Source organism: Stenella coeruleoalba, assembly GCF_951394435.1.
Source record: "Stenella coeruleoalba genome assembly, chromosome: 1".
In the NCBI taxonomy this organism is placed as follows: domain Eukaryota; kingdom Metazoa; phylum Chordata; class Mammalia; order Artiodactyla; family Delphinidae; genus Stenella; species Stenella coeruleoalba.
In genome coordinates, this window is record NC_137169.1 from 15,851,127 (window position 1) to 15,865,959 (window position 14,833).

The following is a 14,833-nucleotide window of genomic DNA, read 5'->3' on the forward strand; positions in this document are numbered from 1 at the left end:
TCATCAAAGAAGAAAAAAAACAAAGCACGGTACAGCACTCCAATATCTGTCGGGGAAACAGAGGCCCAAACCACAGCTCGTTTTATACTCACCAGAATGGCTTGAGTGAAGTTGACGTTGGGAAAAATGTGATTTTCACACATGGTATTGGTTTGGTTTTAGACCCCACACCCACTTTTTAAAAAGTGTAATTTAGCTTTGGTTTCTTTCATTTTTTAAAAGACACCTTTGGGTTTCTTAAGCACTGGCAGCAATGATGATTTTAAAAATCAGTGGTAGTGGTAGTATCAAATTGAATTAGTGCCCCTAATCCAATACATAGAGTGGAACACGTGGTTATTTAAAATAATGCTGTTAGGTTTGTTCCTACCATGAATGCATTTCTAGTTGGTGTTGGAAAGAAGCATCCCCTGGACTTCAGAGAAGCTCTCCCACCCAAGCACAAGTATCCTCCTTTACCCACAAAGTAGCTTGTCTTTTCCAACTGCAGACACACAGGCAGGTAGGCAGGCAGGCAGGCAGGCAGGCAGACAGACAGACAGACAGACAGACACACACACACACACACACACACACTCTCTCTCTCTCACTCTCTCTCCTACTTCAGAAGTGATTTTGATTAGACAGCGAGAAGGCAGACAGCACCTCCCAGAGATGGGCGCACATGCAGCAGCTGTCAAAAGGAGAAGTCACTTTACTTTCTTTTAAACTTGCAATGTTTGTCTTTATTTTGTTCTTTATATTTTGAAAGTGAAAAGAAATAGTATTGAGTCAATTTCTTTTTGTTTTTTTAAATATTTGTTCTATGTATTTACAAGCCTTAAAGTTGCTCTAAAGATTTCAAAAGTATTAAGAGTACTTTTCCCAGGGTAGCACTTTTTTTTAAAACAATTCTTGGAGTTCTCTGGTCCACAGCATTTCCTTCTGTTCCAAGGTTATGTATGTTTTGATTACTATTTTGATTTTTTTATTTTCTGAAGCAAGCTGAGAGGCAGGCAGAAAGATTTGATGCCAAAAAAAAAAAAAAAAATCTTTCTTACCTTGTTCACCCCAAACCTTCTTAAATCTGGACTAAATACTATGCTTTAAAACAAACGTGAGGTGCATCTGAAGGGGAGGGAAATTTATTTCTCTGCTTTTCTATTATACAAGTTGTTTACAGAAACTGCAAATTAAAAAATTACACTGGCATTTGCAGTCCTTAAAATAAATTAAAAGTTCTCAACTTTTTTTTTTTTTTGCTAAACAGATGTTTTTTTTTTAAAGTATGAGTCCTCGTTTAAAAAGAAAAGATTAAAACAGAAAATACTTTCTATAAATAATACATGTATTTTGGTTTTAGTGCTCCCGCCCTCAGGTTTGAAGTTTACTTTTTTCCAGTACCTTTTTCCTCCATGATCACCTTTCTTTCTCTTTCCCCTCTCCCACTCGTGCACACGTGGGGGTTTCTGCGAGAATTGGCCTTGCTGCACTGTGATTGGCGAAGACGTGACACTTTTTATAAAAATACTTAAATTGTTTCTTTTGTTTCATTTTGTGTATTTGAAGTTTTAGTTATCCTCAGACTCCTCTTCTGCTTCCCGCAGCCATGTGAAGAATGCTGTGACGGATTTCAGGGCCACACCCTTCCCATTCTGCTCTGCGGGGTCCTTGCTGCTTTCCCATTTGTAGAAGGCATCCTCAGAGATCACCTCCTCGTCATACAGGCAATCAAAAAACATCCGTAGCAAATCTGCAAGGAGGTGAAAATAAACCATCAATTCTGGGGGCACTGTAGCTGCGAGAAGACCGTATTTCCAAGCAGTGAATGGGTGCACATGAACTCCCCAGGATAAGAGCATCCATGACACTTCATCACACCCCCTCTTGATAGCATAAGAGCAAAACCATTTGTCTAAAGAATGGGAAAAATTTAAGCAGTCTAAACTGTTTCCTATTCCTATTATTTTGTTCAATTTGAACTATTTTCTGATATTGCTGAGTTGTTTGATATCGTGTAGTTTTCACCCTAAACACTTAAAAATTAAATACAAGAATACTTTTCTTTTTTACTTTCTTCTTTATACATTTTGTTTGAAATTTTACAATAAAAATATATTATTTTTACAAATTTTGAGAGGAAAAGGCAGAATGTACTTTCGCCCCCTCTAATGTTGTTTTCAAAATGAAAAGAGTAATAATTCATATGAAAAAAATGGGTAAAAACTATCTCATCTGGATTTTATCCAGTGAAACGATAGTTGTTGGTTATTGTTTTCAATGCCCAGATGATCTGGGCAATTTTAATCCTCTGTTTTGCTCTCACAGTGGAAACTTAGCTTATATTACTGTTCAAAAAAGAGAGATTTATAGATAGAATGTCTCTTTGGTTACACCCTGAGGATTGTTTCAGTCTTTTCCTTTATTTCCCAGAGGGATTTAACAGCACTAGCCAAGAAGGAAAACTCTGAAAAAGCTACAACCTAAGGAAATGCCCAAGAACTACTTCAGTGCTATCTCTAAAATAGCCAAGTATCTACTATCCACTTTCACAAGTTTCAACTGAATTTTCAAGATTTAATACAATTCAGTTAATTTACCAGCATCACTAAGACCCTGGTGTTCAGGTTACCTTATTTGTCTGGTTAGCCAGTATTAATCATAACTCTTAACTGAAAATTAGTCTAAACTGCCTTAATGTCTTTGTTGGGTATCTGAGGATTCTGAAGAGTATCATCCTCTTTCATTATTAAGACCTGTGTCAAACAAGGTGAAAAACTGTACTGCACATATGCTAATGCCAAGATGCCCTAGACCTGCGTTGTCCAATGGGGTAGCCACTAACCACACGTGGCTATTTACATTTAAATTAAATGAAATTTATTTCCTCAGTCACAGTAGCCACATTTAAGTGCTCAACGGACATATGTGGCTCATGGTTACCATACTGCATGACAGAGATACATTTCCATCATTGCAGAGAGTCTATTAGACAGACCTGCCCTAGAATGAGGATTAAATCTCTAATACAAACTAGTGTTCTTGTTATCATTTTCTCATAAAAGTCAAACACTTAAAAACGTTCAGGTCTATTAAAGTTATTGGTTATCTGAGTTTTTGTAATTAGTGATTCTTCTATTATCCACTGTTCAAGCCCATCCAACCATCTCTTATGTCTTGGCCTGGATAAATCTCACCCTCTGGTTGGGTTAATTGTAGCAAGAGGTAAACTTACTGGCAGGCTGATCAAGTTTTACTATTGATGCTTGTAGTGCATAAAGTGCTTGCAGTTCCTTCTCCGTATCTGAGTCTAGGTACTTGATTAAGATCGGCACTCTCTGCTTGATAACAGCAGTGTCTACTCGGAAGGTAGAACAGTCGGCTGGAGGTGATACAAGAACTGAGCATTAACACACAGAGCCATTTTCAATTTTCTGAGTTGATAAGACACACATGACTCTGCAAGGAAAGAGGAAGCAAGGGGGTCCAAGGCAAAGATTTTGAAACCCAAAATTTTCTGAAATTCTTAATGGGATATTCTCCCTGAAACAAACAAAAATATAGAGGGGGGCGCAGATATATTTAGAGTGCTGGGTTCCCTCAAGAGCAGCATATTCAGTCCTTTAACTTTAATCGTAATGAAACAGGGACAGTGGTTTCATAACATTTCAAACTACAAAAGGAATTAGAAAGGAAATTAAAGTGATAGTTCATATAAAATCTTTTCACAAGGGTAAAAGAATTAGAACCATTTTATTATTACTATCAGGATGAGGACTAACTGACAGTGGCAAACAACACATTTAATCTGAGCCTTCTGAGGGAAAGGCACAGTAAAAAAAGGGCTAAGAAGAGCATGCTCAGGGCCTAGAAGCACGAGTGGTTTTTTGTTTTTGTTTTTTAGCTTTATTGATCTTTGCTATTGTTTTCTTTGTTTCTATTTCATTTATTTCTGCTCTGATCTTTATGATTTCTTTCCTTCTACTAACTTTGGGTTTTGTTTGTTCTTCTTTCTCTCGTTCCTTTAGGTGTAAGATTAGATGGTTTATTTGAGATTTTTCTTGTTTCTTGAGGTAGGATTGTATTGCTATAAACTTCCCTCTTAAAACTGCTTTTGCTGCATCCCACAGGTTTTGGGATCGTCGTGTTTTCGTTGTCATTTGTCTCTAGGTATTTTTTGATTTCCTCTTTGATTTCTTCAATGATCTTTGGTTATTTAGTAACGTATTATTTAACCTCTATGTGTTTGTGTTTTTTATGTTTTTTTCCCTGTAACTGACTTCTAATCTCATAGCATTGTGGTCAGAAAAGTTGCTCGATATGATTTCAATTTTCTTAAATTTACCAAGGCTTGATTTGTGACCCAAGATGTGATCTATCCTGGAGAATGTACCGTGTGCACTTGAGAAGAAAGTGTAATCTGCTGTTTTCGGATGGAATCTCCTATAAATATCAATTAAATCTATCTGAGCTATTGTGTCATTTAAAGCCTGTGTTTCCTTATTAATTTTCTGTCTGGATGATCTGTCCATTGGTTTAGGTGAGGTGTTAAAGTCCCCCGCTATTATTGTGTTACTGTTGATTTCCTCTTCTACAGCTGTTAGCAGTTGCCTTATGTATTGAGCCCTTGAACATTATGTGGTGTCCTTGTCTCTTGTAACATTCTTTATTTTAAAGTCTGTTTTATCTGATATGAGTATTGCTACTCCAGCTTTCTTTTGATGTCCATTTGCATGGAATATCTTTTTCCATCCCCTCACCTTCAGTCTGTATGTGTCCCTAGGTCTGAAGTGGGTCTCTTGTAGACAGCATATAGATGGGTCTTGTTTTTGTATCCATTCAGCAAACCTGTGTCTTTTGGTTGGAGCATTTAATCCATTCACATTTAAGGTAATTATGGATATGTATGTTCCTATTACCATCTTCTCAATTGTTTCGGGTTTGTTTTTGTAGGTCCTTTTCTTCTCTTGTGTTTCCCACTTAGAGAAGTTCCTTTAGCATTTGTTGTAGAGCTGGTTTGGTGGTGCTGAATTCTCTTAGCTTTTGCTTGTCTGTAAAGTTTTTGATTTCTCCATCGAATCTGAATGAGATCCTTGCCGGGTAGAGTAATCTTGGTTGTAGGTTCTTCCCTTTCATCACTTTACATATGTCATGCCACTCCCTTCTGGCTTGTAGAGTTTCTGTTGAGAAATCAATTGTTAACCTTACGGGAGTTCACTTGTATGTTATCTGTCATTTTTCCCTTGTGGCTTTCAATCATTTTTGTTTGTCTTTAATTTTTGTCAATTTGATTACTATGCGTCTCGGTGTGTTTCTCCTTGGGTTTATCCTGCCTGGGACTGTCTGCGCTTCCTGGACTTGGGTGGCTATTTCCTTTTCCATGTTAGGGAAGTTTTCGACTATAACCTCTTCAAATATTTTCTCGGGTCCTTTCTCTCTTCTCCTTCTGGGACCCCTATAATGCAAATGTTGTTACATTTAATGCTATCCCAGAGATCTCTTAGGCTGTCTTCATTTCTTTTCATTCTTTTTTCTTTATTCTGTTCCGTGGCAGTGAATTCCACCATTCTGTCTTCCAGGTCTCTTATCCGTTCTTCTGTCTCAGTTACTGTGCTATTGATTCCTTCTAGTGTATTTTTCATTTCAGTTATTGTATTGTTCATCTCTGTTTGTTTGTCTTTAATTCTTCTAGGTGTTTGTTCTTTAATTCTTCTAGGTCTTTGTTAAACATTTCTTGCATCTTCTCGATCTTTGCCTCCATCCTTTTTCCGAGGTTCTGGATCATCTTCGCTATCAAAATTCTGAATTCTTTTTCTGGAAGGTTGCCTATCTCCACTTCATTTAGTTGTTTTTCTGGGGTTTTATCTTGTTCTTTCATCTGGTACATAGTCCTCTGCCTTTTCATCTTGTCTATCTTTCTGTGAATGTGGTTTTCATTCCACAGGCTGCAGAACTGTAGTTCTTCTTGCTTCTGCTGTCTGCCCTCTAGTGGATGAGACTATCTAAGAGGCTTGTGCAAGCTTAAGCCTGCAGTTTTATTTCCTCTGTAAGTTAGCACCGGGACACAATCTTGTTTTTAAAAGCAGCTTCTATATTTTACAACTCTGATATTAAAACACCAAAGTCTTATGGTTCTATAGATACTGAAAATTATTTTAAAAATTTTAATGAAGACTTTCCACTTAGCTTGTTATTTTCCTTGGTAAAGAACTAACATTGAAAAAACATTCATCTGAAAAAACATTCATCTTAGAGAAAATCTTAAACTCTGAAGCTATCTCTATAATGATAAAGACAGACCTGAAATTCTGAACAACTTTTGAGCTGACAGATTTCTTTTTTTTTTCTACTTCAGTGACAGAAATGTGGATTTCTATCTGAGACTAAGTGGATGATCTCATCAAGTACTGTTAAAAACTATATGCAGCTTGGAACATTTAGGTTTTCTACCAATCTGAATCCTATCCACCTATGTCTTATCATATAAAGTCAACATAAAGCAGGAGAAATAATTGCTATTTTCTTTCCTCATATATGTATTTACATATAATGACTTTCCTGTTGAGATTAGCCCTTCATTGATATCAAATAAGAATATTCAAACTGTTCTTTAGAACTCTTCAATGCAAGACAGGAGGCTTTGAATGTTGGAGGTGAAAAGTAAAGGAAAAGTCACATGTAGTGGAGTATAAAACAACCCAAGGATCATGCACCAACTTCCTGCTGAACTGAGGAACACAAGGCATGCAGCAACTGCTCACATCTGGGCTCTCTGCAGGCAGAGCAGCTATTCATCCCCCTGCCCGAGACAGCCAGGCATTACAGACAGACATGGTATCCATTTGGCACAGAAACTGAGCTTTACAGGGCAAGTTTGGAGGGCAATATAAACTCTGACCCATATCATCTCATCAGTAGTTGACATACGGGGGATTTCAGGTGTTAAGAGCTGCCTTCAGAAATATTACTTACCTATAATAGCTGCTTTACAAACAGCTGTCATTAAAGCTCTAAGGAATGTAGGTGAACTCATCTGGCTTTCATCTAGGTTAGCCTGGAATCAAAAGTAAATAGAATAGTTAAAGGTACCCTTGCACACCAGAGAAATTATTTTCCCCTAAACCTGGCTTTGTCTGGCCCTAAGGGCAGACGGGATCATGCTCAACTTTCTTGTAAAAATTAGTCTTCTAATTCACCAGAAAATACTGGGGCTATCGCCAGTTCTGTCCGAAAATGCTCTCAGTAGCAGTATTTCATTTTCAGAGAGCTTACTATCCCCTATCCTTTGCTCATTCAGTTAAACAGTGCTGTGTACTATATACATTCAGAAACGTAACCATTTAAAAGCATTTTCCATTCTCAATAAATAAGGCATACTAAGATGATCTATCCAAATCTATAAAGTTGAAAGAACAACTACACCACAACCACGCAGTATTTTAAAGCCTACTTTGCTCAGTAGTGTGCAACTATGTCTAGATGTACTAACACTGCTTTCTCATCTTAATTTTAATGTGACTTGGAGGTTAATTTCAAGCATTACCTCAAACAAACTCTTCAGGTGGTGGTGAGAAAACTATTACTCTTTTCTAAGGATGGTAAAAAAATGTATTTAGAGATAAGGTAAATAGAGTAAATGGGCCCCCAATTTATTTTTTAGTTTCTCTTAGGATCTTATCTTTTTGCTATAAAACACTATACTAGTATGGACACCAAGGGGGGAAAGTCGGGGGGTGGAGGGGTGGGATGAATTGGGAGATTGGGATTGATATATATGCACTGATGTGTATAAAACAGATAACTAACAAGAACGTGCTGTATAAAAATAAAATAAATTAAAATTCAAAGAAAAAACCCCACTATACTAAACCAGATGACTAGCAAAAGGAAAAGACAAACAAAAGCGGCCATTTTCTAGGCAGGTATTTCAAATATTTTTCAGAGTTTATGCTCCTTATGCCTGTGAACAGAATTCATGCTTCTCTCAGCTTCTTTTAATAGCATAACATAGTATTTTCTACTGAAAGAGTCAGCCTTAAAATGACTGGCTAGGAAAGAATTAAAGATGTCATTTTAAACGTTATGTGTTAGAAAGCTAAGAATTTCAAAGATATTTAGAGATCAGTTTAACGTTTATGAATTCCAGAACTGACACAGATTAACCAGCAGGTCTCTCTTTGTTGAATACCTAACCTTGCACATCACCTGGGAGGAACTGGCGGCTTCCTGAGAGCAGAATTAAGAGTGGTTAACAAGTCAGATGGCCGGCTCTGCGGGACACTGGCAGAGCTGAACACAGAGGGCCGTGATACCTTTTGTTACCGATCTTTTCCCACAGGACAGAAACATGTGGTGGCACTGCTGACAGCTAAGGCTGAGGATAGGGTGGGGCAAGAACTATGCATAAAAGATTTCATGATGATTTATGTGTTATAGCCAGTTGCTGGTATACCTCTTTAAAAAATAAACAGGCTGAAGCCAAAGCTGGTCTAGCCCCAGAAATTACTTCTGCAAAGTCTGAACAATTATTTTTGAAGAATAAATGAGAGAATAAAAACAGACCATTACTTTTTGGCCCAACAATACTTTATAAACATGTTGTAGAGCTATTTCAACTGAATATCATTTGAAATCCCCAAGGATTAGACTTCAAGCGGAGTCTGAGAAAAATAAACAAATTAGCTAAATGTGATTAGATAATAAATAACACTTCCAAACCATCTGACTGTTTCTTCTGTTTTAAAGAAACAAATTGCATATTTCTTCTACCAAATAGCCACATACTGTAATTCTAACATTCAAGAATAGAAAAGACACGAAGAAAAGTATCAAGAAACACTAAAGATTAAGCAAAGATGTTAACAAAAATGCACAGAACAATAAGGAAGATGGGTCTGCTAATTGGAATTGATGAGCGAAATCAGATTATTATATAGTACCAGTATCACACACAGAGCAACGAACACCTTATATGTATTGTCAGCTCAGTGACCATTATGTTTTTCTCTTCTTGCTCCTTTTTTAAAAGTCACCTTTGTTAGGTATAATTTACATTTAGTAAAATTTACCCTTCATCTTCTATTTAAGGAGAATAATTGTTGGTCTGGACTAGGCAGAATAAATACTAATATTTAAAAAATGAGGCCCAACATGGATGAAGAGGTAAAAACAGCATCATTTTGCAATACATGAGAAATAGAATAAAAGACCAAACTGCTGAAATCTATGAAAAATCATGGAGAAGGAGAATGATGTTAAGTATGCAAACATTGACCTGACTTTTAAAACATAAAAGAAGGTGTCTGGGGCTTCCCTGGTGGCGCAGTGGTTGAGAGTCCGCCTGCCGATGCAGGGAACACGGGTTCATGCCCCGGTCCGGGAAGATCCCACATGCCACGAGTGGCTGGGCCCATGAGCCATGGCCGCTGAGCCTGCGCGCCCAGAGCCTGTGCTCCAAAATGGGAGAGGCCACGACAGTGAGAGGCCCGTGTATTGCAAAAAAAAGAAGGTGTCTGATGTCAACAATATACCGGAAAGCCTGATGCTGATTCTATGCTAGAATCTATAACAAACTATCATATGAATGGTTTAAAAGTCTTAGAGTGGAAAGAGATGGTTATGTTAAGAGGAATAAATACATACATGAAAAACAAGTCATGCTAAACTAAACTTCTTTCCTTTTCTGATACAATCAGTATACGGTAGCTCAGATGGATACAGCCTTCACTTTTCTAGACTTTAGCAAGGCATTTGACAAATTATCTAATAAGAGATATCCCCTTATGGACAAGACGAAAAGGTGAACTAGACATTAGAATGATGTGAAATAATAAACAAGTTAATAGCTGAAATGTCCACAGGGGTGGGGTGCGATGTGGTCCTGAAAAGTATGCTGCTTTATCCTTGGTCCTACCCCATTCACACATTTTACCCATAACTCGAATGAGGACAAAGTTGACATATTAATGAAATGCAAGGAGGATACAAAGTGAAAAAGATGGCAAGCAAAATTTATGACCAAGTCAGAATCTAAAATGTCCTGACAAGACTAAAAAAAAAACTGTCTAATTTAAGAAGATAAATGTAAACAGAATTAAATTATTAAGGGACTTCCCCGGTGGCACACTGGATAAGCCTCCACGCTCCCAATGCAGGGGGCCAGGGTTCGATCCCTGGTCAGGGAACTAGATCATACATGCATGCTGCAACTAAGAGTCTGCATGTCTGCATGCCACAACTAAGGAGCCGGTGAGCCGCAAATAAAGAGTCTGCCCACCTGCTGCAACTAAGACCCAGTGCAACCCAAATAAATAAATTAAATAAATAACTATTTAACAAAAAGAAATGAATTTTTAAAACACCATTTTGGTTCAAAACCAAATGCATAAGTTTGGGATGGGAGAGGTGACTAACCTGTAGAATATAAAAGAATGGGTACTACAAGACTGAAAGAGCAAGGAGACCTTCAAGATGGCGGAGGAGTAAGACGTGGAGATCACCTTCCTCCCCACAAATACATCAGAAATACATCTACATGTGGAACAACTCCTACAGGACACCTACTGAACGCTGGCAAAAGACCTCAGACTTCCCAAAAGGCAAGAAACTCCCCAGGTACCTGGGTAGGGCAAAAGAAAAAAGAATAAACAGAGACAAAAGAATAGGGACAGGACCTGCACCTCTAGGAGGGAGCTGTGAAGGCGGAAAAGTTTCCATGCACTAGGAAGTCCCTTCACTGGCGGAGATGGGGGGAGGGGGGTGAGGCAGGGGGGAAGCTTCGGGGCCACAGAGGAGAGTGCAGCAACAGCATTAGTCCTCTCCACCAGGAAGCCTATGCAACCCACTGAACCATCCTTAGCCACTGGGGACAGACACCAAAAACAGTGGGAACCACAAACCTGCAGCCTGCGAAAAGGAGACCCTAAACACAGTAAGTTAAGCGCAAAATGAGAAGACAGAGAAACACACAGCAGATGAAGAAGCAAGGTAAAAACCCACCAGACCAAACAAATGAAGAGGAAATAGGCAGTCTACCTGAAAAAGAATTCAGAGCAATAATAGTAAAGATGATCCAAAATCTTGGAAATAGAATGGAGAAAATATAAGAAACGTTTAACAAGGACCTAGAAGAACTAAAGAGCAAACACACAATGATGAACAACACAATAAATGAAATTTAAAATTCTCTAGAAGGAATCAATAGCAGAATAACTGAGGCAGAAGAACAGATAAGTGACCTGGAAGATAAAATAGTGGAAATAACTACCGCAGAGCACAATAAAGAAAAAAGAATGAAAAGAATTTGAGAACAGTCTCATTGACCTCTGGGACAACATTAAACGCACCAACATTTGAATTATAGGGGTCCCAGAAGAAGAGAAAAAGAAAGGGACTGAGAAAATATTTGAAGAGATTATAGTTGAAAACTTCCCTAATATGGGAAAGGAAATAGTCAATCAAGTCCAGGAAGCAGAGTCCCATACAGGATAAATCCAAGGAGAAACATGCCAAGACACACATATTAATCAAACTATCAAAAATTAAATACAAAGAAAAAATATTAAAAGCAGCAAGAGAAAAACAACAAATAACATACAAGGGAATCCCCATAAGGTTAACAGCTGATCTTTTAGCAGAAACTCAGCAAGCCAGAAGGGAGTGGCAGCACATATTTAAAGTAATGAAAGGGAAGAACATACAACCAAGATTACTCTACCCAGCAAGGATCACATTCAGACTCGATGGAGAAATTAAAACCTTCACAGACAAACAAAAGCTAAGAGAATTCAGCATCACCAAACCAGCTCTACAACAAATGCTTTAGCTAGGCAGGAAACACAACAGAAGGAAAAGACCTACAATAACAAACCCAAAACAATTAAGAAAATGGTAATAGGAACATACATATCGATAATTACCTTAAATGTAAATGGATTAAATACTCCAACCAAAAGACATAGACTGGCTGAACAGATACAAAAACAACACCCGTATATATGCTGTGTACAAGAGACCCACTTCAGACCTAGGGACACATACAGACTGAAAGTGAGGGGATGGAAAAAGATATTCCATGCAAACAGAAATAAAAGAAAGCTGGAGAAGCAATTCTCACATCAGACAAAATAGACTTTAAAACAAAGACTATTACAAGAGACAAAGAAGGACACTAAATAGTGAACAAGGGATCAATCCAAGAAGAAGATAAAACAATTGTAAATATTTATGCACCCAACTTAGGAGCACCTCAATACATAAGGCAAATGCTAATAACCATAAAAGGGGAAATCGACAGTAACAAAATCATAGTCGGGGACTTTAACACCCCACTTTCACCAATGGACAGATCATCCAAAATGAAAATAAATAAGGAAACACAAGCTTTAAATAATACATTAAACAAGATAGACTTAATTGATATTTATAGGACATTCCACCCAAAACCAACAGAATACATCTTCTCAAGTGCTCATGGAACATTCTCCAGGATAGATCATATCTTGGGTCACAAATCAAGCCTTGGTAAATTTAAGAAAACTGAAATCGTATCAAGTACCTTTTCCAGCCACAACGCTATGAGACAAGATATCAACTGCAGGAAAAAAATCTGTAAAAAAATACAAACACATGGAGGCTAAACAACACACTACTTAATAACGAAGAGATCACTGAAGAAATCAAAGAGAAAATCAAAAACTACCTAGAGACAAATGACAATGAAAACACGACGACCCCAAATCTATGGGATGCAGCAAAAGCAGTTCTAAGTGGAAAGTTTATAGCAATAAAATCCTACCTCAAGAAATATCTCAAATAAACAACCTAACCTTACACCTAAAGCAATCAGAGAAAGAAGAACAAAACCACCCCAAAGTTAGCAGAAGGAAAGAAATCATAAAGATCAAAGCAGAAATAAACGGAAAAGAAATGAAGGAAACAATAGCAAAAACCAATAAAACTAAAAGCTGGTTCTTTGAGAAGATAAACAAAATTGATAAACCATTAGCCAGACTCATCAAGAAAAAAAGGGAGAAGACTCTAATCAATACAATTAGAAATGAAAAAGGAGAAGTAACAACTGACACTACAGAAATACAAAGGATCATGAGAGATTATTACAAGCAACTATATGCCAATAAAATGGACAACCTGGAAGAAATGGACAAATTCTTAGAAAAGCACAAACTTCAGAGACTGCACCAGGAAGAAATAGAAAATATAAACAGACCAATCACAAGCACTGAAATTGAAACTGTGATTAAAAATCTTCCAACAAACAAAAGCCCAGGACCAGATGGCTTCACAGGCGAATTCTATCAAACATTTAGAGAAGAGCTAACACCTATCCTTCTCAAACCCTTCCAAAATATAGCAGAGGGAGGAACACTCCCCAACTCATTCTACGAGGCCACCATCACCCTGACACCAAAACCAGACAAAGATGTCACAAAGAAAGAAAACTACAGGCCAATATCACTGATGAACATAGATGCAAAAATCCTCAACAAAATACTAGCAAACAGAATCCAACAGCACATTAAAAGGATCATACACCATGATCAAGTGGGGTTTATCCCAGGAATGCAAGTATTCTTCAATATATGCAAATCAATCAATGTGATAAATCATATTTACAAATTGAAGGAAAAAACCATATGATCATCTCAAGAGATGCAGAAAAAGCTTTCAACAAAATTCAACACCCATTGATGATAAAAACCCTCCAGAAAGTAGGCATAGAGGGAACCTACCTCAACATAATAAAGACCATATATGACAAACCCACAGCCAACATCGTTCTCAATGGTGAAAAACTGAAACCATTTCCACTAAGATCAGGAATAAGACAAGGTTGTCCACTCTCACCACTATTAAAATTCAACATAGTTGGGCTTCCCTGGTGGCGCAGTGGTTGAGAGTCCGCCTGCCGATGCAGGCGACACAGGTTTGTGTCCCGGTCCAGGAAAATCCCACATGCCACGGAACGGCTGGGCCCGTGAGCCACGGCCGCTGGGCCTGCGCATCCGGAGCCTGTGCTCCGCAACGGGAGAGGCCACAACAGTGAGAAGCCTGTGTACCGCAAAAAAAAAAAAAAAAAAAAAATTCAACATAGTTTTGAAAGTTTTAGCCACAGCAATCAGAGAAGAAAAAGAAATGAAAGGAATCCAAACGGGAAAAGAAGTAAAGCTGTTACTGTTTGCAGATGACATGATACTATACATAGAGAATCCTAAAGATGCTCCCAGAAAACTACTAGAGCTAATCAACGAATCTCGTAAAGTAGCAGGATACAAAATTAATGCACAGAAATCTCTTGCATTCCTATACACTAATGATGAAAAATCTGAAAGAGAAATTAAGGAAACACTCCCATTTACCACTGCAACAAAAAGAATAAAATACCTAGGAATAAACCTACATAAGGAGACAAAAGACCTGTATAAACTATAAGACACTGATGAAAGAAATTAAAGATGATACAAACAGATGCAGAGATACACCATGTTCTTGGATTGGAAGAATCAATACTGTGAAAATGACTATACTACCCAAAGCAATCTAAAGATTCAATGGAATCCCTATCAAACTACCAATGGCATTTTTCATAGAACTAGAGCAAAAAATTTTACAATTTGTATGGAAACACTAAAGACCCCCAATAGCCAAAGCAATCTTGAGAAAGAAACACAGAGCTGGAGGAATCAGGCTCCCTGACTTCAGACTATACTACAAAGCTACAGTAATCAAGACAGTATGGTACTGGCACAAAAACAGAAAGATAGATCAATGGAACAGGATAGAAAGCCCAGAGATAAACCCACACACATATGGTCACCTTATCTTTGATAAAGGA

The 14,833-nt window shown here is 37.7% G+C and overlaps 1 protein-coding gene across 9 annotated transcripts in view; it reads right to left on the reverse strand.

Annotated features, from left to right (window-relative positions):
- Positions 1-686: 686 nt before the first annotated feature.
- Positions 687-14,833, reverse strand: part of EIF4G3 (eukaryotic translation initiation factor 4 gamma 3) — a 367,346-nt gene continuing 353,199 nt past the window's right edge. For all 9 annotated transcript variants that reach the window (XM_079928402.1, XM_079928400.1, XM_079928399.1 and 6 more), the window contains 3 exons: positions 6,952-7,033; positions 3,215-3,361; positions 687-1,732 (listed from right to left, as the gene is read on the reverse strand). In XM_079928402.1, the coding sequence (XP_079784528.1) occupies positions 1,551-1,732; positions 3,215-3,361; positions 6,952-7,033 (411 nt within the window). In that variant the 3' untranslated portion in view covers positions 687-1,550. The remainder of the gene's footprint in view (positions 1,733-3,214; positions 3,362-6,951; positions 7,034-14,833) is intronic.